This window comes from Anomaloglossus baeobatrachus, chromosome 4 (assembly GCF_048569485.1).
Source record: "Anomaloglossus baeobatrachus isolate aAnoBae1 chromosome 4, aAnoBae1.hap1, whole genome shotgun sequence".
Classification (NCBI taxonomy): domain Eukaryota; kingdom Metazoa; phylum Chordata; class Amphibia; order Anura; family Aromobatidae; genus Anomaloglossus; species Anomaloglossus baeobatrachus.
Genome location: NC_134356.1, coordinates 628,446,455 through 628,470,181, shown reverse-complemented (window position 1 = coordinate 628,470,181; position 23,727 = coordinate 628,446,455). Strand labels below are relative to the sequence as shown.

The 23,727-nt window shown below is 51.0% G+C and overlaps 1 protein-coding gene across 6 annotated transcripts in view; it reads right to left on the bottom strand.

The window, feature by feature from the left end:
* Positions 1-23,727, bottom strand: part of LOC142304199 (uncharacterized) — a 111,868-nt gene that overhangs the window by 21,337 nt on the left and 66,804 nt on the right. For all 6 annotated transcript variants that reach the window (XM_075346352.1, XM_075346354.1, XM_075346356.1 and 3 more), the window contains 4 exons: positions 10,954-11,020; positions 2,784-2,955; positions 2,614-2,695; positions 1,491-1,621 (listed from right to left, as the gene is read on the bottom strand). In XM_075346352.1, the coding sequence (XP_075202467.1) occupies positions 1,491-1,621; positions 2,614-2,695; positions 2,784-2,955; positions 10,954-11,020 (452 nt within the window). The remainder of the gene's footprint in view (positions 1-1,490; positions 1,622-2,613; positions 2,696-2,783; positions 2,956-10,953; positions 11,021-23,727) is intronic.

Here is a 23,727-nt window from a genome sequence, read left to right as displayed (position 1 = left end):
GGGGGCTGGAGAATGCAAAGCAGACTCCAGCTCCCTGCGCTGAGCTACTGTACAGCGTCCCGCCCCTCCTCTGACTGGCAGGGCTGGGGCGGGAACGAAACGAAAACTAGGCCGCAAAGCCGGGGACTCTAGTAATAAGCGCGGCCGTCCTATGTGCACGGCCGACGCCGAAGTCCCCCGGCGCACCACAAGTCCCAGCCGCGCCACAATGTAAAAAACAACCAGCAGCGGCTGGCGCGGCCGTTTTCAATACATAAATTCACTCAGCAAAGCTGCAGTGAATAATAGCACCAGCGCTCCGCGCTGTTGTCCCCGGCGCACTAACACTCCCAGCAATGCTGGTGTGTGTGGGCGCGATGTGCATGGGAACACAGAGTACCTTGATGTAGCAGGGCCCTGTCCCTGACGATACTCAGCTCCATATCCAGCAGGTTCTTTTGGGTCTGTGGATGGAGCTCGGTCTCTGTGCCTGGAGACCGGTAAGATCCCACTTCACCCAGAGCCCCTCATGGGGATGGGGAAGGAAAACAGCATGTGGGCTCCGGCCTCTGTACTAGCAATAAGTACCTCAACCTTACAACACCATCCACGGGTGAGAAGGGAGCATGCTGGGGGCCCTATATGGGCCCTCTTTTCTTCCATCCGACATAGTCAGCAGCTACTGCTGACTAAAATCTGTGGAGCTATGCATGGATGTCTGACCTCCTTCGCACACAAAGCTAAAACTGGAGAACCCGTGATATCACGGGGGGGTATAGCCAGAAGGGGAGGGGCCTTGCACTTTTTAGTGTAGTGCTTTGTGTGGCCTCCGGAGGGCAGTAGCTATACCCCCAATCGTCAATCGTCTGGGTCTCCCAATAGAGCGCTGAAGAAATTATCTGTGCAGGATTCTCTTCAAACAGCGAGGGACTCCCCCCCCCCCCCCCCCCCCTCCCACTTTTTTCCCCCCTTTCTAAATTTGAGGTGCGTCATCTAAACCGAAAAATATGGTAATTTGCCAGGGCTGATATTTGCTTTTGCAGAATTTATAAGAATTGGAAAATGTAATCTTCATTGCGTACGAAGAACCAGAAATTGGGGTAATCCTTTAATTAATGGATAATTATGGTAATTGTTGCTTTGTCAGGAAGAACGTTCTGTGAAATATGTAGAAATTTGCAATGCAGCCTTTAACGAACCCGTGAGCTGAGCCCTATGAGGCGTTGTATATGGTTTGCATATTTAGCAAATCCATAATTATCTGTAGAAGACGTGCAAGGTGAGGAATCACCAGTGCATTGGCAATAAACCATCTCTGATTATTCACATAAGGCAGATTTACTGCAGAAATGTCTGCGACTGTCACTCATCTGACTGCAACGTGCAGAAATCCATCAACATGTTGCAAAAATAACTCCATTCATATGAATGTATTTGATTTTCAGTTGCAGACACTACTGCAATAAATCTGCCGGGTGTGAATACAGCTTTGTATTCCAGACGATCTTTACCTTGCAGTTCTGTTGGTGGTCGTCCGATGATATGTGCTTTCTCAAAAGCTCTTGGACATCCGGGATGAGAACGTTGCATGCCTGACATTGTGCAGCCTGAATACGATGGAGGAAATGTTCCTGACCTATTCCTGAAAGACAGATGAAGTAGAAAAAAAAAACCCCGCAGTTAGAGCAGAGATTTCCGTGCTATGAGAAGGTTGGCAATCGCTTTAAAAAGTAGATTTTTGGTACTCACCGTAAAAATCTCTTTTTTGGAACCTTCATTGGAGGACACAACAGATTAATGGTCTCCTGTGTTCCCCAATAAAGCAATACAGTAGATTTTTGGTACTCATCGTAAAATCTTACTTGGAGCCTTCATTGGGGGACACAGCAGATCGATGGTCTCCTGTGTCCCACAATAAAGCAATAAAGTAGGTTTTTGGTACTCCCCGTAAAATCTTAGTTGGAGCCTTCATTGGGGGACACAGCAGATTAATGGTCTCCTGTGTTCCCCAATAAAGCAATACAGTAGATTTTTGGTACTCACCGTAAAATCTTACTTGGAGCCTTCATTGGGGGACACAGCAGATCGATGGTCTCCTGTGTCCCACAATAAAGCAATAAAGTAGGTTTTTGGTACTCACCGTAAAAGCTCTTTCCTGGAGTCTTCATTGGGGGAGGACACAGGAGACCATTAATCTGCTGTGTCTCCCAATGAAGGCTCCAAGTAAGATTTTACGGTGAGTACCAAAAACCTACTTTGAGCGATAAAGAAAATCCTTTCACTCCTAGGAATCCCTAACCCCAGCTTTGTGTAGGAGGGGGTAAGCTTTCCTAATTTCTTGCCCGGTTCATTCCCTCAATTGCTGCACTCAAACTGGGATGCCGTGTCTCAGGCGGTGCGGTCCTAATCCGGGCACTACTATACCCGGCCAGTATGTATCTGGTGAGAATACATACAACACAACAGGTAACCCAAGTCCACTCTGCCAGGTCTCATGGTTGCTGTGTTTTGGGGACCACCCCCCCACCATGAAGATGGCTCAAGGAATCGGATTGTTGCTTTGCCCCACTATAAATAACTCTTGCCAAGGAAAGCCCCACAGTCCAGACACAAGCCAAGAAGATCATTCCCTACCGATAAATTTATCCTTGAAGGGCTGTGGGTGGTTGTTCTTCCGCTCCAAGGACATTTTTCTCTTCTTAAATAAAAGGTAATTCTAGAAGTGAAAGACACCACAGTTAACCCCTTCCAGGCCAGGAGAGAAAAGCGTTGCAGGAAGAAGGTCAAAAACACTTGTGTCTCACATGAAGGAAGTCCACTCTCTGTCTGGGGTAGAAGATGTACAGATGGTTCAATACTTCTTTGTGCTGCGAGGAATAGAAATGGACCTGCATTTCGCGCTCGTCATGGGTGTTATATTGGCACAAGTTACATGAGAACATGGTGCTGGTATCACCTTGCCATTCATCAATGGGTCTAATGATGACAAAAAGGAGAGAAAAGGGAAGAATTACCACAGGGTAAGAGGCGAATCTAAGATCCAGGTAGTTAAAGGGAACTGTTCAGCCGATTCCTGCTGCTCAAACAAAAGGCGCCTGTATCAGACACTATGGCAGCCAGGTGCATTTTACTCTGAAATACTGCAGCAATTCAGAGAAGACACACATTTAGAGCAGAAAGATATGCTGCACTCACCACTTATTCTGCTTGAAAACAGCATTTTATTGGGACATCATGTGTAGGATGTGGAATAAAAGAAGTGACAGCTGTTTCGCCCGTCATCACGCTTCTTCTGGGTCACCGGTGAGCTGGAAGAAGCATGGTGAAAGGCCAAACAGCTCATTCTTTTATTCCACAATCTGCACATGATGTCCCAATACTGTGCTATTTTAAACAAAACCAGTGGGGAGTGCCACATTTTTCTGCTCTACATGCATGAAATGTATATTTTTTTTGGCTGAGCACCACATAGATTGATCAATATTAGAAAATATCAGATTCCTTGTATGCTATTAGTTTTATTTGCTTACCATATATTTCGTGCTGACTATGTTGTAGTGCCACTCAGGAATCAGAGAAGACATACTTTGAAAAGCCGTCCGGTGACTGCATGTCTCAGATGACTAGTCCAAGACAGATTCCCAGCTCCTTTTCGATGCCTTGCTCCATTTGACTGACAGATCTTGCGGTGTATGTATACAGAAACCTGTCAGTCATTGGGTTTGGGGCAAAGAAGTTGATCAGGGATCGCATTGGACTAGTCCCAGGGCAGCTTTTCAAAACCGGATTTTTGTGTACTCACCGTAAAATCGTTTTCTCTTAGCCATCATTGGGGGACACAGGACCATGGCTGTTATGCTGCCTATCCATAGGAGGACACTAAGTAGATGCAAAAGCATAGCTCCTCCTCTGCAGTATACACCCCCTGGCCGGCCCAGGCAGTCTCAGTTTTAGTACACAAGCAGTAGGAGATAAAAGCAGTAAAAAAACTTCTCAACAGAGGAACATGAGAAAAGAAGAGTCAAAACCAAATAAGGTACTGAGAGAACGAAGGCCCCGCAGGGCAACAGGGTGGGTGCGGTGTCCCCCAATGATGGCTAAGAGAAAACGATTTTACGGCGAGTACACATAATCCGTTTTTCTCTGACGCCTCATTGGGGGACACAGGACCATGGGACGTCCTACAGCAGTCCATGGGTGGGAAACATAAAAGACGACAACGCAACCCAAGGACTAGGAACCAGTCCCAGACAGCCTGGAGCACCTACTGAGAGAGGTGCTCTACTGCAGTTTGCAGAATTTTCCTACCCAGATTTGCCTCAGTTGAAACCTGGGTATGGACTCTGTAATGCTTTGAAAAAGTATGTAGGCTAGACCAGGTCGCAGCCTTACACACCTGTTCCACTGAAGCCTGATGCCGAATGGCCCACGAAGCGCCAACTGCTCGCGTGGAATGAGCCCGCAGCCCACTAGGAATGGGCTTGAGTTGCAGGCAGTAGACTTCCTGGATCGCAGAGCGAATCCAGCGAGCCAGGGTCGCCTTTGAAGCTGCCTGTCCCTTCTTAGGCCCCTCAGGAATGATGAACAAAGAGTCCGTTTTCCTAAAGGGGGCTGTCCTGGATATGTAATATCTGAGAGCTCTGACAAGGTCTAACGAATGCAGAGACCTTTCTACCCTATGAACTAGGTGTGGACAAAATGAAGGCAGAACAATGTCCTCGTTCAAATGAAACGGGGTAGGAACCTTTGGAAGGAAATCCGGAAGGGGGCGCAGAACCACCTTGTCCTGGTGAAAGATCAGGAAAGGCTCGCGGCAAGAGAGTGCTGCTAGCTCCGAAACCCGTCTGATGGACGTAATTGCCACCAGGAATGTTACCTTCCAGGACAGAAGAGCAAGGGAGGATTCCTTGAGGGGTTCAAAGGAAGACCTCTGGAGATCGTCCAGAACGAGGTTGAGGTCCCATGGGTCCAGCGGCCGTTTGTACGAGGGAACTAGATGGGAAACGCCCTGGAGGAAGGTCTTGACTTGCGGTTTTTGAGCCAGGCGGCATTGGTAGAAGATTGAGAGCGCTGAGATCTGCCCTTTAAAAAGGGAACTGAGAGCCAACCCCGCTTGCAAGCCAGACTGTAGAAAGTCGAGAATTCTGGGGATGGCCAGAGGCATAGGCTGCACGTTAGTTTCCCTGCACCATGCAAGGAAGATTTTCCACGTACGGTGGTAAATGCAGGATGAAGCAGGCTTTCGGGCGCTGATCATGGTGGAAATAACCGCGGGGGAGAATCCCGCTCTTGTTAATACCCAGGTCTCAATGGCCATGCCGTCAGCTTCAGGGCTCTGGAATTCTGATGGGAAATGGGCCCTTGGGTCAGCAAATCTGGGATGTCTGGAAGGCGCCACGGTGCATCTGTGAGCATTTGTACTAATTCGGCGTACCAGGCGCGCCTGGGCCAGTCCAGTGCTATCAGTATCACCGGGACTCCCTCTGCCTTGATCTTCCTGATCACCCGCGGCAGCAGGGGTAGAGGTGGAAATATGTAAGGCAGGCGGAAGTGGTGCCAGTAGCAGACTAGAGCATCCGCGCCGATGGACTGCGGGTCGCGTGACCTGGCTATGAACGCGGGTACCTTTGCATTCAACCTTGAGCCCATTAGGTCCACGTATGGTGTGCCCCAGCGAGTGCAGATGTGTAGAAACACATCTGGGTGGAGAGACCATTCTCCGGCGGCCAGGCCTTGGCGACTTAGAAAGTCTGCTGCCCAGTTCTCTACCCCCGGTATGTGTACCGCTGATATCACTGATCCCGTCGATTCGGCCCAGCTGAGGATCTTGTGGGCCTCCAGATAAGCCGCTTTGCTGCCGGTGCCCCCCTGCCGATTGATATAGGCTACAGCTGTCGCATTGTCCGATTGGACTCGAATCTGACGACCCGCTAGCAGAGGGCAGAACGCTCTGAGCGCGAGGAAGATCGCGCGGAGTTCCAGGGTGTTTATGGGTAGGGAAGACTCCTGGGGCGTCCAACGTCCTTGAGCAGTGTGGTGCCGGTACACTGCTCCCCAGCCTAGCTGGCGTCCGTGGTCAGGACCAGCCAGTTCACTGGGAGAAAGTATCTCCCCTTCGATAGGGATGAGGACCGAAGCCACCAGCGGAGTGCGTACCTGACTGAAGGCGTCAGGTGAAGATGTCTGTCCAGGGAGAAGGGGCTCTTGTCCCAGGCCACTAGAAGGCTAGCTGCAGTGGGCGGAGGTGCAGTTGAGCAAAGGGTACAGCTTCCATAGCCGCCACCATCCTGCCGAGCACTTTCATGCTGAATCGAATGGAGCGAGACGGAGGACGTAGAAGGCAGCGTACCGCTCGTTGAAGAGCGATCGCCTTGTCCTGAGGGAGAAGGATCAAGCACCGACGGGTGTCCAGGGACATGCCCAGGAAGGTGATGGATCGTGATGGGACCGGGGATGATTTGTCCAGATTCACTAGCCACCCTAAGCGGGATAGGGTGTCCACAGTGATCTGTACGCTGGTTGAGCAGTCGCGGAAGGAGGGGGCCTTGATGAGGAGGTCGTCCAAGTAAGGGAGAACGACCACTCCCCTGGAAGGACGCTCATGGCGGCCGCCATGACTTTGGTGAAGACCCTTGGTGCGGTGGCAAGGCCGAAGGGTAGAGCTACGAATTGAAAGTGGGAGTCCTGAATTGCAAAGCGGAGGAACTTTTGGTGATCTGGGGCGATGGGTATGTGCAGGTACGAACCCTTGAAGTCTATGGATGCGAGGAATTCCCCTTCGACCATGGATGCAATAATGGATCTTAGGGACTCCATTCTAAATATCCGTACGTGCACATGCTTGTTCAGATGTTTGAGGTTCAGGATGGGTCGAACTGACCCATCCTTTTTGGGGACCATAAAGAGGTTGGAATAAAAAACCCCGAACTTCTCGTCGTCTGGGACAGGTATTATCACTCTTGCTGTTAGAACCGACTCGGGGGTCGGGTCCGAAATTCTATGTGGTAACCGAAAGACACAAGGTCTCGCACCCATTTGTCGTCTGTGGCGGCAGCCCAGATGTGTTGAAAGAGCCGCAGTCGACCTCCTACAATGAGTGTGTCTTCCGGGGCGCCGAAGGAGTCATGAGGGGGGAAAACGTTGTGGCCGAGTCTCCCTAGTCCTGGACTGTTTCGGTCTAGGCTGCCATGACAAAGTAGGTTTCGGGAAGAGCTGAGGTGGTCGGTCCCTGCGTAGTCCGCGGCTGGTGGCGTGGCCAGCACGGGGTGTCGACCAACCAAATGAGTTCCGAAAGGAGCGGAACGAGGACTGTGGACGTCTGGTGAAGGACGTCTTGGACTTCAGCTGGGGGAGGGAGGTACTCTTTCCTCCCGTGGCGTCAGAAATGAGCTTGTCCAGACGTTCGCCAAACAATTGGTCTGGAAAAAAGGGGAGGCCCGTGAGAGACTTCTTGGAGGCAGAGTCCGCTCGCCATTGTCAGAGCCAGAGAGCTCTACGGATGGCTATGGTATTTGAGGCGGCAAACGCTGCGCAGGTAGCAGCGTCCATGGAGGCCTGCATGAGGTACTCCGCCGCAGCGGCAATTTGAGCTGTTACCTCTGTGAAGGTATGAGTGAACTGGGATTCCTCAAGCGAAGTGTTAAGGGATTCTGCCCAGACCGAGATCGCCTTTGCGACCCACACAGAGGCAAAGGAGGGCGAGAGGGAGGAACCCGCAGCCTCAAAAGCAGAGCGGGCGAGGTGCTCCACCTGTCTGTCGGGTCCTTGATGGAGGAACCATCGGGTAAAGACAGGAGCGTCTTTGTGGTAAGGCAGGAGACCGGGGGGGGTCGACTGAGGGCGGATCGGCCCAGCCCTTAGGGGCAGGTGAGGCAAAAGGGTACAGGGACTCCATGAGTTTTCGGTTACCGAAGCGCCTGTCAGGCTTCTCCCTTTGCTTTGTGAGTATATCCTGAAACTCAGGGTGATCAGCGAAAACCTTTTGGTGTTTCCTTGCCCTCTTAAAGGAGACCGCATGGTCAGTGGTAGTGGATGGGGGATCCTCCACATGCAAAGTTTGGTTGATTGCTGCTATAAGGGAGTCTATTGCAGTTTGATCATCTGGGGAGGATGAAACCAAGGAATCCTCCTGGTACAAACAGCATTCTCCCTCCTCCAGCTCTTCAGAAGCAGTGGAGCGTGTGGGAGAGCCTGCCCTGTGTGCTCCCGAGGGAGAGCCCTGGGGGCCATGAGAGAGTGCTGGAGACACCCGGCCGTGTGCTCTTTTCCTGATCCCTGCAACCGGTGAAGCATGTGCCCGGATTACCTCAGAAGGATCCTCCATAGGGGTATCCTCAGGCTGCGTTCCGTCCAGGAACCCAGAAGGGTGTGGAGGACGACATTGCATATCCAGCACCAGGTCCTGTGACAGTTTTTCCATAGATTGGGACAGAAACTGTGCCCATTCCAGTGGGCTGGGAGCCCTAGGCTCTGGGCTGACGGTAGCGGCAGGGGGGTCTTGGAGGGCTATAGGGGCACAGAACTCACAGAGAGAAGAGGTGTGTTTACGTGGTAGCTCAACGTGGCAGGCAGTGCAGGCTGAATAATAGACTATGTGAGCCTTAGCCCTCTTAGTGCCTTTTGAATTCTGCATGTTCCTGAAAGGAGTATGCTAGGAGGGGGAGCAATGCTCAGCAGAGCTACAGTGAGCAGCACCTTACCAGAATCAGCCGATGGCTGGAGATCTTCCCACGCTTTCCTGGGGGGGGGCTTAGCGCTAAAAGAGCGAGGAGAAGAAGTAGTCAGTGTGCGCCCCCCCCGCTGTGGGTAGTAAAAAAACGGCGGGAAAGGAGCTTCTGATAGTTTTCCTCCCTCTCCCTCTAGTCAGCACACAGCTTGTCACTGGTGGTTATCAGCAGGCTTTTCTGCTAGATCAAATAAACAGAGCAGATAATAAACAGCGTGAGTCCCTGAGCTCTGTGATTCTCTAGCCACCCCCTCCCCCCTGCCACCAGGAAATTATATGTGCAGGAGTTTGCAAACAGGAGGGACTTCCCCTCCCCCCCTCCTCCAGCCAGCAAGCTAGGGAAAAGTTAACACTGTGTTCAGGATTCCTGGGGCTCTCTTCCTTGCATTAGCCAGGGACTTTCTGATAATAAATACTGTATATTCAGCCCTGGTAGCCTTTCCTGCACAGCCTTTTCTCCCTTTGTCTGGGAAACCAGTCAGGGGGGATCTCACCTTAAACACTGCTTCAATCCAGGCAGTGACAATAGCAGAGTGAGCTTGCTGTATCCGGTCACAACGGTGCCATATTCAACTCAGAGCCTGCAAAGAGGGGCTGAGGAATTGTGCCTCTGCCCTGGGCTTTGGAAAATCGGTGTCTATGGAACCAGTCGTCCAGCCCAGGATCCAGCGTCGCGGGAGGGGGTACGTGTAGACAACACTTCACGTTCCAGCCCGTTGATGGTAGTGGGAGATCGGTCCCAAAAGGAAACCGTCGCCCTCAAAAAATAACAAAACCTTGAAAGATGTACCTCCTACAGACACTAAGCTAAAACTGAGACTGCCTGGCCTGGCCAGGGGGTGTATACTGCAGAGGAGGAGCTATGCTTTTGCATCTACTTAGTGTCCTCCTATGGATAGGCAGCATAACACCCATGGTCCTGTGTCCCCCAATGAGGCGTCAGAGAAAGTATGTTTACCCCCTCAATGGTCCTTACTGAGTTATCCTCTATAGACCTCTTAAATAAAACCCAACATTAACAATTTAAAGGGATCCTGTCAGGTCCCATATCTGTTCAAAACCGCTACTATGGCTGTATAAAGGGCAAATCCTGTAATCTAATGAAGTCATTAAGTAGCACAGTAACACTTCTATCGTTAGGAAAAAAATGCAGCTTTATCCTGTCGGCAGTCCTACCAAGACAGGAATTGCATTGGAAATGTCCTCACACCCTCGGAGGTGCAGTTAGAGGATGTGAGGCAGGATAGGATCTGAGGAAGAGACGCTATCGCGCCAAATGATACACACACACACACACACACACACACACACACACACGTCCATGGGGAAAATATGTCCCCGTCCTCCCGGACTAGACTTGGAAAGTGAGGTCCCCTTCGGACCAGTAAAAGAAAAAGGGAGAAAAAAAGAGAAAGAGAACCCCCCCCCCCCCCCGGATTAGTGCTGGGGAAGAAACACTAACCCCCCTCAGCCATCACTGTGCCACTTAGGACTTCATTAGAAGATGGGACTTGCCATGATCTACAGCTATAGTTGCTGCTCTGATTTTTTTCCCTAAGGCCGGAGTCACACTTGCTAGTAACTCGCGCGAGTCTCACATCGCATCACCCGGCACGGTCGCACATTCTCCTGACAGGAACGGGTCGGTTGCATGTATCTCTATGCACCTGAGATGCTCCTCTCCGGAGAGCGTGAGGCCGTGCCGGGTGATGCGATGCGAGACTCGCGCTAGTTACTAGCAAGTGTGACGTCCTATAGCTTAAAGGGATTGCCCTACCTGGTCACGGCTGTCTGTGGGAACCGTTTGCCTATATTGATGTCAAATAGGTAAAACCCCACTAGCCCAAATGGAGAGCGGTACATAGCAGACCTGGTGCAGATGTGGTTGACCCTTGACTAGTATGGTCGTCAAGTATAAGCAGATTGCCCAGGTGGTCGCCAGTTAGGATCTAGCACTGTTTGTCTCACCCGCTTTATTCTCTGTGTTGCTGTCCTCACTTAGGGGGATGGATGATATGTAAATAGTTGCTCACATGAGTAGCACAATACATATTGGCCGCCATAAGCAGCTGATAGTGTGTACATGTTACCTATATTATCATTTCTTTGGTTTGCTTGTGTGGTCATCGTAATCTTACTATATTACGATATGGGGGTCAGATTAAGAAGCACTAGGTATATAAGCCAACATCATATCAGCCAGGTTTCGGGTAAGCATATTAGACATGGCCGCCATCTAAGGTTCTTACACGTCGGTAGGAATTGTTGTCTCTTCCATCTTCACCTTCTTGTGTGGTTGAGTTGGCGCATCAGCATCTGGGAATGGAAAGCGGTCTCAGGTCATGAACTCATTAAAGGGAATCTGTCACCAGGTTTTTTTCTCCCCCATCTGAGAGCAGTATAATGTAGAGACAGAGACCCTGATTCCAGTGATGTGTCACTTACTGAGCTGTTTGCCGTCATTTTTAAAAAATCACCGTTTTCTCTGCTGCAGATCTAGCAGTTATACAGAGTTCATGAATATGTTGGGACTACCTGGCAGCATGACCAGTAGTCCTGTAATGATAATCTCCTGCTGATTAAACTGTGATTTTCTCACAACTACACTAAGCAGCCCAGTTAGTGACATCGCTGTAATCAGGATCTCTGCCCCTATGTTATGCTGCTCTCAGATTAGGTGGCAAAAACCTGGTGACAAATTCCCTTTAGCTAATTAATCATTATGAAGGGGTGCAATGAAATTGTGGGAAAAAAAAAAAATAAAAATGTGATACCAGCATTGGATTTTTGTGTTTCCGCTGTTTATTCACTGTGTGGCAAAAAGTCTGTGCAGGTAAGTGCAATTACGGCAATTTTTTTTTCGGTCGACATAGGAGGGCTTTTTTTTTGCCAGATGTAGATTTTAATTATATTGTTGTGTACTGTAAAATAGTATGCAATAAAAAGGATCAAAAAAAGTTATAAGGGAGATATGGTGGCAAAGCGAGAAAAAGAAAAATTCAATTTTGGTGTTATGATTTTTTTCCTTTTATAGCATTTATTGCACTGGTTAAATAATTTTACATTAATAGACTTTTACAAATATGGCTATACCAAATTTTTAAAAACATTTTCCCTCCATTCTTTTTTTAGTACTAATTGGGGACTTGAACCTGTGATTCAATGCTTATTCTACATACAATACTACTAAGATAGAGGGATAGATCGATAGATGAGGGGGAAGGCATGGCTAGATGAGGGGGGAAAGCATGGCTAGATGAGGGGGAAGGCATGGATAGATGAGGGGGGAAGGCATGGATAGATGAGGGGGAAGGCATGGATAGATGAGGGGGAAGGCATGGATAGATGAGGGGGAAGGCATGGATAGATGAGGGGGAAGGCATGGATAGATGAGGGGGGGAAGGCATGGATAGATGAGGGGGGAAGGCATGGATAGATGAGGGGGAAGGCATGGATAGATGAGGGGGGAAGGCATGGATAGATGAGGGGGAAGGCATGGATAGATGAGGGGGAAGGCATGGATAGATGAGGGGGAAGGCATGGATAGATGAGGGGGAAGGCATGGATAGATGAGGGGGGGAAGGCATGGATAGATGAGGGGGGAAGGCATGGATAGATGAGGGGGGAAGGCATGGATAGATGAGGGGGGAAGGCATGGATAGATGAGGGGGAAGGCATGGATAGATGAGGGGGAAGGCATGGATAGATGAGGGGGAAGGCATGGATAGATAGGGGGAATGGATGGATAGATATTGGGATGCATGGATAGATAGGGGGATTGATGGATACAGTCATATGACAAAGTTTGGGCACCCCTATTAATGTTAACTTTCTTTCTTTATAACAATTTGGGTTTTTGCAACAGCTATTTCAGTTTCATATATCTAACAACTGATGGACTGATATTTCTGGATTGAAATGAGGTTTATTGTACTAACAGAAAATGTGCAATCCACATTTAAACAAAATTTGACCGGTGCAAAAGTATGGGCACCTCAATATAAAAGTGACATTAATATTTTGTAGATCCTCCTTTTGCAAAAATAACAGCCTCTAGTCGCTTTCTGTAGCTTTTAATGAGTTCCTGGATCCTGGATGAAGGTATATTTGACCATTCCTGTTTACAAAACAATTCCAGTTCAGTTAAGTTTGATGGTCGCCGAGCATGGACAGCACGCTTCACATCATCCCACAGATGTTCAATGATATTCAGGTCTGGGGACTGGGATGGCCATTCCAGAACATTGTAATTGTTCCTCTGCATGAATGCCTGAGTAGATTTGGAGCGGTGTTTTGGATCATTGTCTTGCTGAAATATCCATCCCCTGCGTAACTTCAACTTCGTCACTGATTCTTGCACATTATTGTCAAGAATCTGCTGATACTGAGTTGAATACATGCGACCCTCAACTTTAACCCTAGAACGCGCAAGCATAACAATCTACCATAGAAAACAAATGACCTAGCAGGCCTGCGAGGCCCCAGGTATGCGTTCTAGGGTTAACAAGATTCCCGGTGCCGGTATTGGCCACACAGCCCCAAAGCATGATGGAACCTCCACCAAATTTTACTGTGGGTAGCAAGTGCTTTTCTTGGAATGCCATGTTTTTTTGCCTCCATGCATAGCGCCTTTTTGTATGACCAAACAACTCAATCTTTGTTTCATCAGTCCACAGGACCTTCTTCCAAAATGTAACTGGCTTGTCCAAATGTGCTTTTGCATACCTCAGGCAACTCGGTTTGTGGCGTTCTTGCAGAAACGGCTTCTTTCGCATCACTCTCCCATACAGCTTCTCCTTGTGCAACGTGCGCTGTATTGTTAACCGATGCACATTGACACCATCTGCAGCAAGATGATGCTGCAGGTCTTTGGAGGTGGACTGTGGATTGTCCTTGACTGTTCTCACCATTCTTCTTCTTTGCCTTTCTGATATTTTTCTTGGCCTGCCACTTCTGGGCTTAACAAGAACTGTACCTGTGTTCTTCCATTTCCTTACAATGTTCCTCACAGTGGAAACTGACAGTTTAAATCTCTGAGACAACTTTTGTATCCTTCCCCTGAACAACTATGTTGAATAATCTTGGTTTTCAGATCATTTGAGAGTGGTTTTGAGGAGGCCATGATGCCACTCTTCATAGGAGATTCAAATAGGAGAACAACTTGCAAGTGGCCACCTTAAATACCTTTTCTCATGATTGGATACACCTGCTTATGAAGCTCAAAGCTCAATGAGGTTACAAAACCAATTTAGTGCTTTAGTAAGTCAGTAAAAACTAGTTAGGAGTGTTCAAATCAAGAAATTGATAAGGGTGCCCATACTTTTGCACCGGTCAAATTTTGTTTAAATGCGGATTGCACATTTTCTGTTAGTACAATAAACCTCATAAAATATTACTCAGTCCATCAGTTATTAGATATATGAAACTGGAATAGCTGTTGCAAAAACCCAAATTGTTGTAAAGAAAAAAAAAAGGTTAACATTAATAGGGGTGCCCAAACTTTTTCATATGCCTGTAGATAGGGGGATGGATGGATAGAAAGGGTAAAGGATCCATCCATCCCCCTATCTATGCTTATTGGAACACTAAGTTGTCAGTCATGGGGTCCCTCAGTGGGCCCTTGTCTGTGATGACAACCTACCGCTGGGTGACCACATTGCTGGGGGAAGCTGATGGACCAGATGCAGACACCCCTCGACCATTCGCGCCATGGACGCCGCTGTCAGTGACTAGCTGCTGCAGTTACAGGGAGATGCTGGCATTGTAACCGCTGCATCAACCTCAGCGCGGCGTGGGATCTACCATTATAAAAAGTGGTACCAAGGCAGGAACTTGCTCTAAAACTGGTGGTGCGCGAATCCAAGGGTGGCAGCCCCTAAATTGTGACGGGATTAAATATTATAAAGAGAATTTTGTTTACTTACCGTAAATTCTTTTTCTTATAGTTCCGACATGGGAGACCCAAACCATGGGTGTATAGCTACTGCCTCCGGAGGACACACAAAGTACTACACTCAAACGTGTAGCTCCTCCCTCCGGGCTATATACATCCCCTGGATGACAATCTACCCAGTTCAGTGCAAAAGCTGAAGGAGGACATCCACCCATAAGTAGAGATAGAGTAAAACTCGGAATAACCGTAACTCTGACTACTAACAACAGCCGGTGAAACACACGGAACAAAAAAACTGCCAACAGGCAACAGGGAGGGTGCTGGGTCTCCCATGTCGGAACTATAAGAAAAAGAATTTACGGTAAGTAAACAAAATTCTCTTTTTCTTTATCGTTCCTTATGGGAGACCCAAACCATGGGACGTTCCAAAGCAGTCCATGGGTGGGAATAAACCAACTGAGAAGTAGGCAAAACCTAACTTCACAAATGGGCGACAGCCGCCTGAAGAATGCGTCTGCCCAAGCTCGCATCTGCCGAAGCGTGAGCATGCACTTGGTAGTGCTTCGAAAAAGTGTGCAGACTGGACCACGTGGCAGCCTGACAAACCTGCTGAGCCGTAGCCTGGTGCCTGAAAGCCCAGGAGGCACCGACAGCTCTGGTCGAGTGCGCCTTAATCCCTAGCGGTGGAGGCGCCTGAGAACACTGGTAGGCATCGGTGATAGCCGACCTGATCCAACGAGCTAGGGTCGGCTTAGAAGCAGCGAGACCCTTGCGCTGACCAGTGGTTAGCACAAAAAGTGAGGTGCACCGCCTAAAAACGGCAGTGCGTGACACATAGATTCGGAGCGCCCGCACCAAATCCAAGGTATGCAACGCCTTTTCAAAGCGATGCACAGGGGCCGGACAAAGAGAAGGCAATGAAATGTCCTGGTTAAGGTGGAAAGGAGACACCACCTTAGGGAGAAAGTCCGGAGACGGACGAAGAACCACCTTGTCTTGGTGAAACACCAAAAAAGGTGACTCCGAAGAGAGCGCAGCCAAATCAGAGACTCTCCTGAGAGAAGTTATGGCTACTAGAAAAACAACTTTCTGTGAAAGTCGAAACAAGGGAACCTCCCTGAGAGGCTCAAAGGGGGGTTTTTGTAAGGCCGTGAGGACCAGATTAAGGTCCCAGGGATCCAAGGGCCTCCGGTAAGGAGGAATGATGTGAGATGCGCCCTGCATGAAAGTGCGCACCTGAGCCAGTCGGGCGATACGCCGCTGGAACAATACCGACAGAGCCGACACCTGTCCCTTGAGGGAATTGAGGGACAGTCCTAGCTGTAGACCGGACTGTAGAAAAGACAGGATGGTCGGCAAGGAGAACGGCCAAGGGGCATGGTCGGAAGAGCGACACCAGGACAGGAAAATCCTCCAAGTCCTGTGGTAAATCTTGGCCGAGGAAGACTTCCGAGCCTGAGTCATGGTGGAGATGACCTCAGAGGGAATGCCTGAAGCCGTTAGGATCCAGGACTCAAGAGCCACGCCGTCAATCTGAGAGCCGCAGAATTCTGGCGGAAGAACGGACCTTGAGAGAGAAGGTCTGGGCGGTCCGGGAGATGCCACGGCACCTCTACGGACAGACGGAGCAGGTCTGGGTACCAAGCTCGCCTGGGCCAGTCCGGAGCAATGAGTATGACTCGACGGCCCTCCATTCTGATCTTGCGCAGAACCCTGGGCAAGAGCGCTAGAGGGGGAAACACATAGGCCAGACGGAACTGAGACCAATCTTGAACCAGTGCGTCTGCTGCGAAGGCTTGAGGATCGTGGGAGCGAGCCACGTAAACCGGAACCTTGTTGTTGTGCCGGGATGCCATTAGGTCCACCTCCGGAGTGCCCCACTTGCGGCAGATTGATCTGAACACTGACGGGTGCAGGGCCCACTCGCCGCTGTCCACGGTTTGACGGCTGAGGTAATCGGCCTCCCAGTTTTCCACGCCTGGGATGTGGACTGCAGACATGGTGGACTTGGAGTCCTCCGTCCACTGGAGGATTCGTTGAACCTCCAACATCGCCAGACGGCTGTGAGTCCCGCCCTGGTGATTGATGTAGGCAACCGCTGTCGCGTTGTCCGACTGAACTCGAATGTGCTTGCCCGCCAACAGGTGGTGAAAGGCTAGGAGAGCTAGAAACACAGCTCTGATCTCCAGCACATTGATCGAGAGGGCTGATTCGGACGGAGTCCAAGTGCCCTGAGCTCGGTGATGGAGAAATACTGCTCCCCAACCGGAGAGGCTGGCATCCGTGGTGAGGATCACCCAGGACGGAGTCAGGAAGGAGCGGCCCTGGGACAGAGAGAGAGGCCGAAGCCACCACTGAAGGGAGCTCCTGGTCTGTGACGACAGAGCCACCTGCCTGTGCAAGGAAGAGATCCGCTTGTCCCAACAGCGGAGAATGTCCAGCTGCAGGGGACGCAGATGGAACTGAGCAAAGGGAACCGCTTCCATGGACGCCACCATCTGACCCAGCACCTGCATGAGGTGTCTGATGGAATGACGGCGGTGCCTCAGCAGAGAGCGCACCGCCAGACGAAGGGACTGCTGTTTGACTAAGGGCAACTTGACAAGTGCCGGCAGAGTCTCGAATTGCATCCCTAGGTACAAAAGCACCTGGGTCGGGATCAGAGTGGACTTGGGCAGGTTGACAAGCCACCCGAACTGAACTAGCGTGGCGAGAGTGAGAGAGACACTCCGCTGGCAGTCTGCACTGGATGAGGCCTTGACTAGAAGGTCGTCCAGGTAAGGAATCACTGCCAACCCCTGGAGGTGCAGGACCGCAACCACTGCTGCCATGACCTTGGTGAATACTCGAGGGGCCGTGGCTAAGCCGAAGGGGAGAGCCACGAATTGGAAATGTTCCTCTCCGATCGCAAAGCGTAGCCAACGCTGGTGTGAAACCGCAATAGGCACATGCAGATAGGCATCTCTGATGTCAATGGATGCCAGAAAATCTCCTTGGGTCATTGATGCAATGACCGATCTCAGAGATTCCATGCGAAAGTGCCGCACCTGAACATGCTTGTTGAGAAGCTTGAGGTCCAGGATGGGTCGGAAGGAACCGTCCTTTTTGGGGACTAGAAAGAGGTTTGAGTAGAAACCGCTGAACCGTTCCCGGGCGGGAAGCGGAACAATTACACCGTTGGCTTGCAGGGATGCCACGGCCTGAGAGAAGGCGGCGGCCTTGGAGCAGGGAGGGGTGGACAGAAAAAATCTGTTTGGCGGGCTTGAAGAAAATTCTATCCTGTAGCCGTGGGAGATGATATCCCGCACCCACTGATCGGAGACGTGTTGCAACCACACGTCGCCAAAGTGGGAGAGCCTGCCACCGACCAAGGACGTTGCTGGCGCGGCTAGATAGTCACGAGGAGGCTGCCTTAGTGGCAGCGGCTCCTCCGGTCTTTTGAGGACGCGGCTTTGCGCGCCAGTTGGATTTACGATCCTTGGCTGCGGTAGTGGACGAGGTCGAGGGCTTAGAGGACGACCAGTTAGAGGAACGAAAGGAACGAAACCTCGATTGGTTCCTGCCCTGGACAGGTTTCTTGGGTTTAGCTTGTGGCAGGGAAGTACTCTTCCCGCCAGTAGCTTCCTTAATTATGTCATCCAGCTGTTCCCCAAACAGCCGGGACCCAGTAAAAGGGAGACTCGCAAGGTACTTCTTAGAGGAAGCGTCTGCTTTCCACTCTCGAAGCCACAAGATCCTGCGGATCGCGAGGGAGTTAGCGGAGGCCACCGCAGTGCGGTGAGAAGCCTCTAGGATGGCAGACATGGCGTAGGATGCAAAAGCCGAAGCTTGAGAAGTTAAGGCATCCGTCTCAGGAATAGAGTCCCTGGAGAGGGAATGAATCTCTGCCAGGGAAGCAGAGACTGCCTTAAGAGCCCACACTGCCGCAAAAGACGGGGAGAACGAGGCTCCTGCCGCCTCATATACAGACTTGGCCAGAAGGTCAACCTGGCGGTCAGTGGGATCCTTAAGAGAAGTGCTTGATTGCGTCCATTAACTCCGTACTGAACCTCAACCCACAAGAGTCAGAGGAACAACCCTCTCTGGTAGAGGTACACCAGTTTACCTCTCCTAAGAAACCTAGGAGTATGTTTTTTAACCACTCCAGCTTTCAGACCACTGTTAACAAGCCCAGGGCCTGTCCTGACAAACGTTTTCCGAAGCGTAGTTCAGATGACCGTTTTCCTTTTCCACCAGAGGTGGTTAAGGAATGGGCTCAGTCCCCAAAGGTAGAACCTCCGGTGTCCAGAATCTCAGCCCGCACAGTCGTAGCTGTGGCTGATGGGTCACTAACATCCGCATCACCCTCAGACAAGTCAATGGGGTACATAGAGGCAGCGTCTGAGCCCACAGTAAACGAATCTTCCTCGCCCTGCACCTCGGCCTGTGAATCAGAGCCGTGGGACGAGGAAGGAGAAGGTTCCCTGCGTATCCGTTTAGGGGGACGGGGTCCTAGGACATGCTCTGAGGGCTCTGCCGAGCTAGGAGCCGCAGAGACACCCTGAGAGGGGGGCTGATGCATGGACAGCAGTGTCCGGGACAGCTGCCCCATGGAGTCGGCAAAAGACTGGGAAATAGCTTGTGAAAAGGAAGCTACCCAAGCCGGGGGTTCAGCCACCTGGGCCGGAGCAGCTAGAGGGACCCCTGAGGCGGCTCCAGGCTGAGACACAAACATGTTAGCACAGGCATCACAATGTGGGTATGTGCTTGGCTCTGGCAGAATGAGCTTACATGCAGTGCATATAGCGTACATGTTTGCAGCCTTGCTCCTAGTAACAGACATGCTGCTGAGGTGGAAGCTCTGCAGCCAGAATACACTCCTGTAGAATGTCTGAGAGTGTAATAAAAGTCCACAACCAGAGGTTGTGGCTTACCAGCCCTTGCTCTCTGTGTGCCCTCCGGATTCCACCGCTCCTCTGAGAAGCGTCAGCCTTCTAACAGTATGCAGCTGCAGCATCCAGCGTCTTACAGTGCAAGAACGCTGAAAAAATGGCGCTGGGAGAAGAGGGGGGGCGTGTATAAGCCCCAAGAGCGGGAAAACACGGAGGGCAGAGAGATACAGGAAGAAATACAGGGGAGGGAACATCTCCCCAGAGAGGAGTGCCCTCCCCTCTGCTGGTCGGGCGGTGGGCGGCGCTGTATGCAAAACATGCAGAGAAGCCAAAACCGAAACTAGGCCCAAACTGAAGCCGGGGCCTAGATTTTAAAATGCGGCCGACGAGCAGGCACCTTCGGCGCGGTTCTCAGGGGAAACCCCCAGAACCGGCCGGAATTAACAGTAACGCTAAAGCACATACTGTCCCCCCAATAAAAGTACCCGGGACCCCTGAAAAAACGTCTCAATACTTAGCTTTTGAGACGCAGGGCCATGTCCCTGAGTGGGGGTTAACGCTCCTTCCAGCAGGGACCAGACAGGGCTGCGGATGGAGACCGGCCTTCTGCAAGCAGAGAGGACCGTGGAGGCTCCCACTTCAAACAGAGCCTCGACAGAGGGTGTGAAGGAGCGCGGCATGTGAAGGCTCCAGCCTTATAAAGTCAACCTTAACAGCACCCGACAGAGTGGGGTGTGAAGGGACATGCCGGGAGTCCAGACTGGACCCGCTTTTCTTCCAAATCTTTAAAATAAAAATAAAAAATATCAGAGAATGCAAGTGTGTGTATCCTCCTGAAACACAAAGCATTGAACTGGGTAGATTGTCATCCAGGGGGTGTATATAGCCCGGAGGGAGGAGCTACACGTTTGAGTGTAGTACTTTGTGTGTCCTCCGGAGGCAGTAGCTATACACCCATGGTTTGGGTCTCCCATAAGGAACGATAAGAAGGGAATTTTGTTACTTACCGTAAATTCCTTTTCTTCTAGCTCTTATTGGGAGACCCAGACGATTGGGGTATAGCTTCTGCCCTCCGGAGGCCACACAAAGCACTACACCAAAAAGTGCAAGGCCCCTCCCCCTCTGGCTATACCCCCCCGTGGTATCACGGGTTCTCCAGTTTTAGTGCCAAAGCAAGAAGGAGGAAGCCAATAACTGGTTTAAACAAATTAACTCCGAATAACGTCGGAGAACTGAAAAACCGTTCAACATGAACAACATGTGTACCCGCAAACAACAAAAAAATCCCGAAGGACAACAGGGCGGGTGCTGGGTCTCCCAATAAGAGCTAGAAGAAAAGGAATTTACGGTAAGTAACAAAATTCCCTTCTTCTTCAGCGCTCTATTGGGAGACCCAGACGATTGGGACGTCCAAAAGCTGTCCCTGGGTGGGTAAGGAGATACCTCATGTTAGAGCTGCAAAACAGCCCTCCCCTACGGGGATGTCACTGCCGCCTGCAGGACTCTTCTACCTAAGCTGGCATCCGCCGAAGCATAGGTATGCACCTGATAATGTTTGGTGAAAGTGTGCAGACTCGACCAGGTAGCTGCCTGGCACACCTGTTGAGCCGAAGCCTGGTGTCGCAAAGCCCAGGACGCACCCACAGCTCTGGTTGAGTGGGCTTTCAGCCCTGAAGGAACCGGAAGCCCAGCAGAACGGTAGGCTTCCAGAATTGGTTCTTTGATCCATCGAGCCAGGGTGGCTTTAGAAGCCTGCGACCCCTTGCGCTGGCCAGCGACAAGGACAAAAAGTGCATCTGAACGGCGGATAGGCGCCGTGCGAGAAATATAGATTCTGAGTGCTCTCACCAGATCTAGCAAACGTAAGTCTTTCTCATACCGGTGAACCGGCTGAGGACAAAAGGAAGGCAAAGATATATCCTGATTAAGATGAAACGAGGATACGACCTTAGGGAGAAACTCCGGAATGGGGCGCAGCACTACCTTGTCCTGGTGGAACACCAGGAAGGGAGCCTTGGATGACAGAGCTGCCAGCTCAGACACTCGCCGAAGCGATGTGATCGCAACAAGAAACGCCACTTTCTGTGACAGGCGAGAAAGGGAAACGTCCTTTAGAGGCTCGAAGGGCGGCTTTTGCAGAGCAACTAGTACTCTGTTCAGATCCCATGGATCTAACGGCCGCTTGTACGGGGGCACAATATGGCAGACCCCCTGTAGGAACGTGCGCACCTTAGGAAGACGTGCTAGACGCTTCTGAAAAAACACAGATAGTGCTGAGACTTGCCCTTTAAGGGAGCTGAGCGACAAGCCCTTTTCCAACCCCGATTGCAGAAAGGAAAGAAAGGTGGGCAATGCAAATGGCCAAGGGGATACTCTCTGTGCAGAGCACCAGGATAAGAAAATCTTCCACGTTCTGTGGTAGATCTTAGCAGACGTTGACTTCCTAGCTTGTCTCATTGTGGCTACGACTCCTTGAGATAATCCTGCGGACGCTAGGATCCAGGACTCAATGGCCACACAGTCAGGTTCAGGGCCGCAGAATTCTGATGGAAAAATGGCCCTTGGGACAGTAAGTCTGGTCGGTCTGGCAGTGACCACGGTCGACCGACCGTGAGATGCCACAGATCCGGATACCACGATCTCCTCGGCCAGTCTGGGGCGACGAGTATGACGCGGCTGCAATCGGATCTGATCTTGCGTAACACTCTGGGCAAGAGTGCCAGAGGTGGGAAGACGTATGGGAGCCGGAACTGCGACCAATCTTGAACCAATGCGTCTGCCGCCAGAGCTCTTTGATCGCGCGACCTCGCCATGAATGCCGGGACCTTGTTGTTGTGCCGGGACGCCATTAGGTCGACGTCCGGCACTCCCCATCGGCGACAGATTTCCTGAAACACGTCCGGGTGAAGGGACCATTCCCCTGCGTCCATGCCCTGGCGACTGAGGAAGTCTGCTTCCCAATTTTCTACGCCTGGGATGTGAACCGCGGATATGGTGGATGCTGTGTCCTCCACCCACATTAGAATGCGCCGGACTTCTTGGAATGCTTGCCGACTGCGCGTCCCTCCTTGGTGGTTGATGTATGCCACCGCTGTGGAGTTGTCCGACTGGATTCGGATCTGCTTTCCTTCCAGCCACTGTTGGAAGGCCAGTAGGGCAAGATACACTGCCCTGATTTCCAGAACATTGATCTGAAGGGTGGACTCCTGCGGAGTCCACGTCCCCTGGGCCCTGTGGTGGAGAAACACTGCTCCCCACCCTGACAGACTCGCATCTGTCGTGACCACTGCCCAGGATGGGGGCAGGAAGGATCTTCCCTGAGACAATGAGGTGGGAAGGAGCCACCATTGTAGAGAGTCCTTGGCCGTCTGGGAAAGAGAGACTTTCCTGTCCAGGGACGTTGACTTCCCGTCCCATTGGCGGAGAATGTCCCATTGAAGTGGGCGCAGATGAAACTGCGCAAAGGGAACTGCTTCCATGGCTGCCACCATCTTCCCGAGGAAGTGCATGAGGCGCCGTAAGGGGTGCGACTGGCCTTGAAGGAGGGATTGCACCCCTGTCTGTAGGGACCTCTGCTTGTTCAGCGGAAGCTTCACTCTCGCTGCTCGAGTATGGAACTCCATGCCAAGATACGTTAGTGATTGTGTCGGTGACAGATTCGACTTTGGAAAGTTGATGATCCATCCGAACGTCTGTAGAGTCTCCAGCGTAGCATGTAAACTGAGTTGGCATGCCTCTTGAGAGGGTGCCTTGACAAGTAGATCGTCTAGGTAAGGGATCACCGAGTGTCCCTGAGAGTGCAAGACTGCTACCACCGCCGCCATGACCTTGGTGAAGACCCGGGGGGCTGTCGCCAGACCGAATGGCAGAGCTACGAACTGAAGATGGTCGTTTCCTATCACAAAACGTAGAAAACGTTGATGTTCTGTAGCAATTGGCACGTGGAGATAAGCATCTTTGATGTCTATTGAGGCAAGGAAGTCTCCTTGAGACATTGAGGCAACGACAGAGCGGAGGGTTTCCATCCGGAACCGTCTGGCGTGCACATGTTTGTTGAGCAGCTTTAGATCCAGAACAGGACGGAATGAGCCGTCCTTTTTTGGAACCACAAAGAGATTGGAGTAAAACCCTCGCCCTTGTTCCTGAGGCGGTACAGGAACCACTACTCCTTCCGCTCTTAGGGAGTCCACCGCCTGCAGCAGGGCATCTGCTCGGTCTGGATGTGGGGAGGTTCTGAAGAACCGAGCTGGAGGACGAGA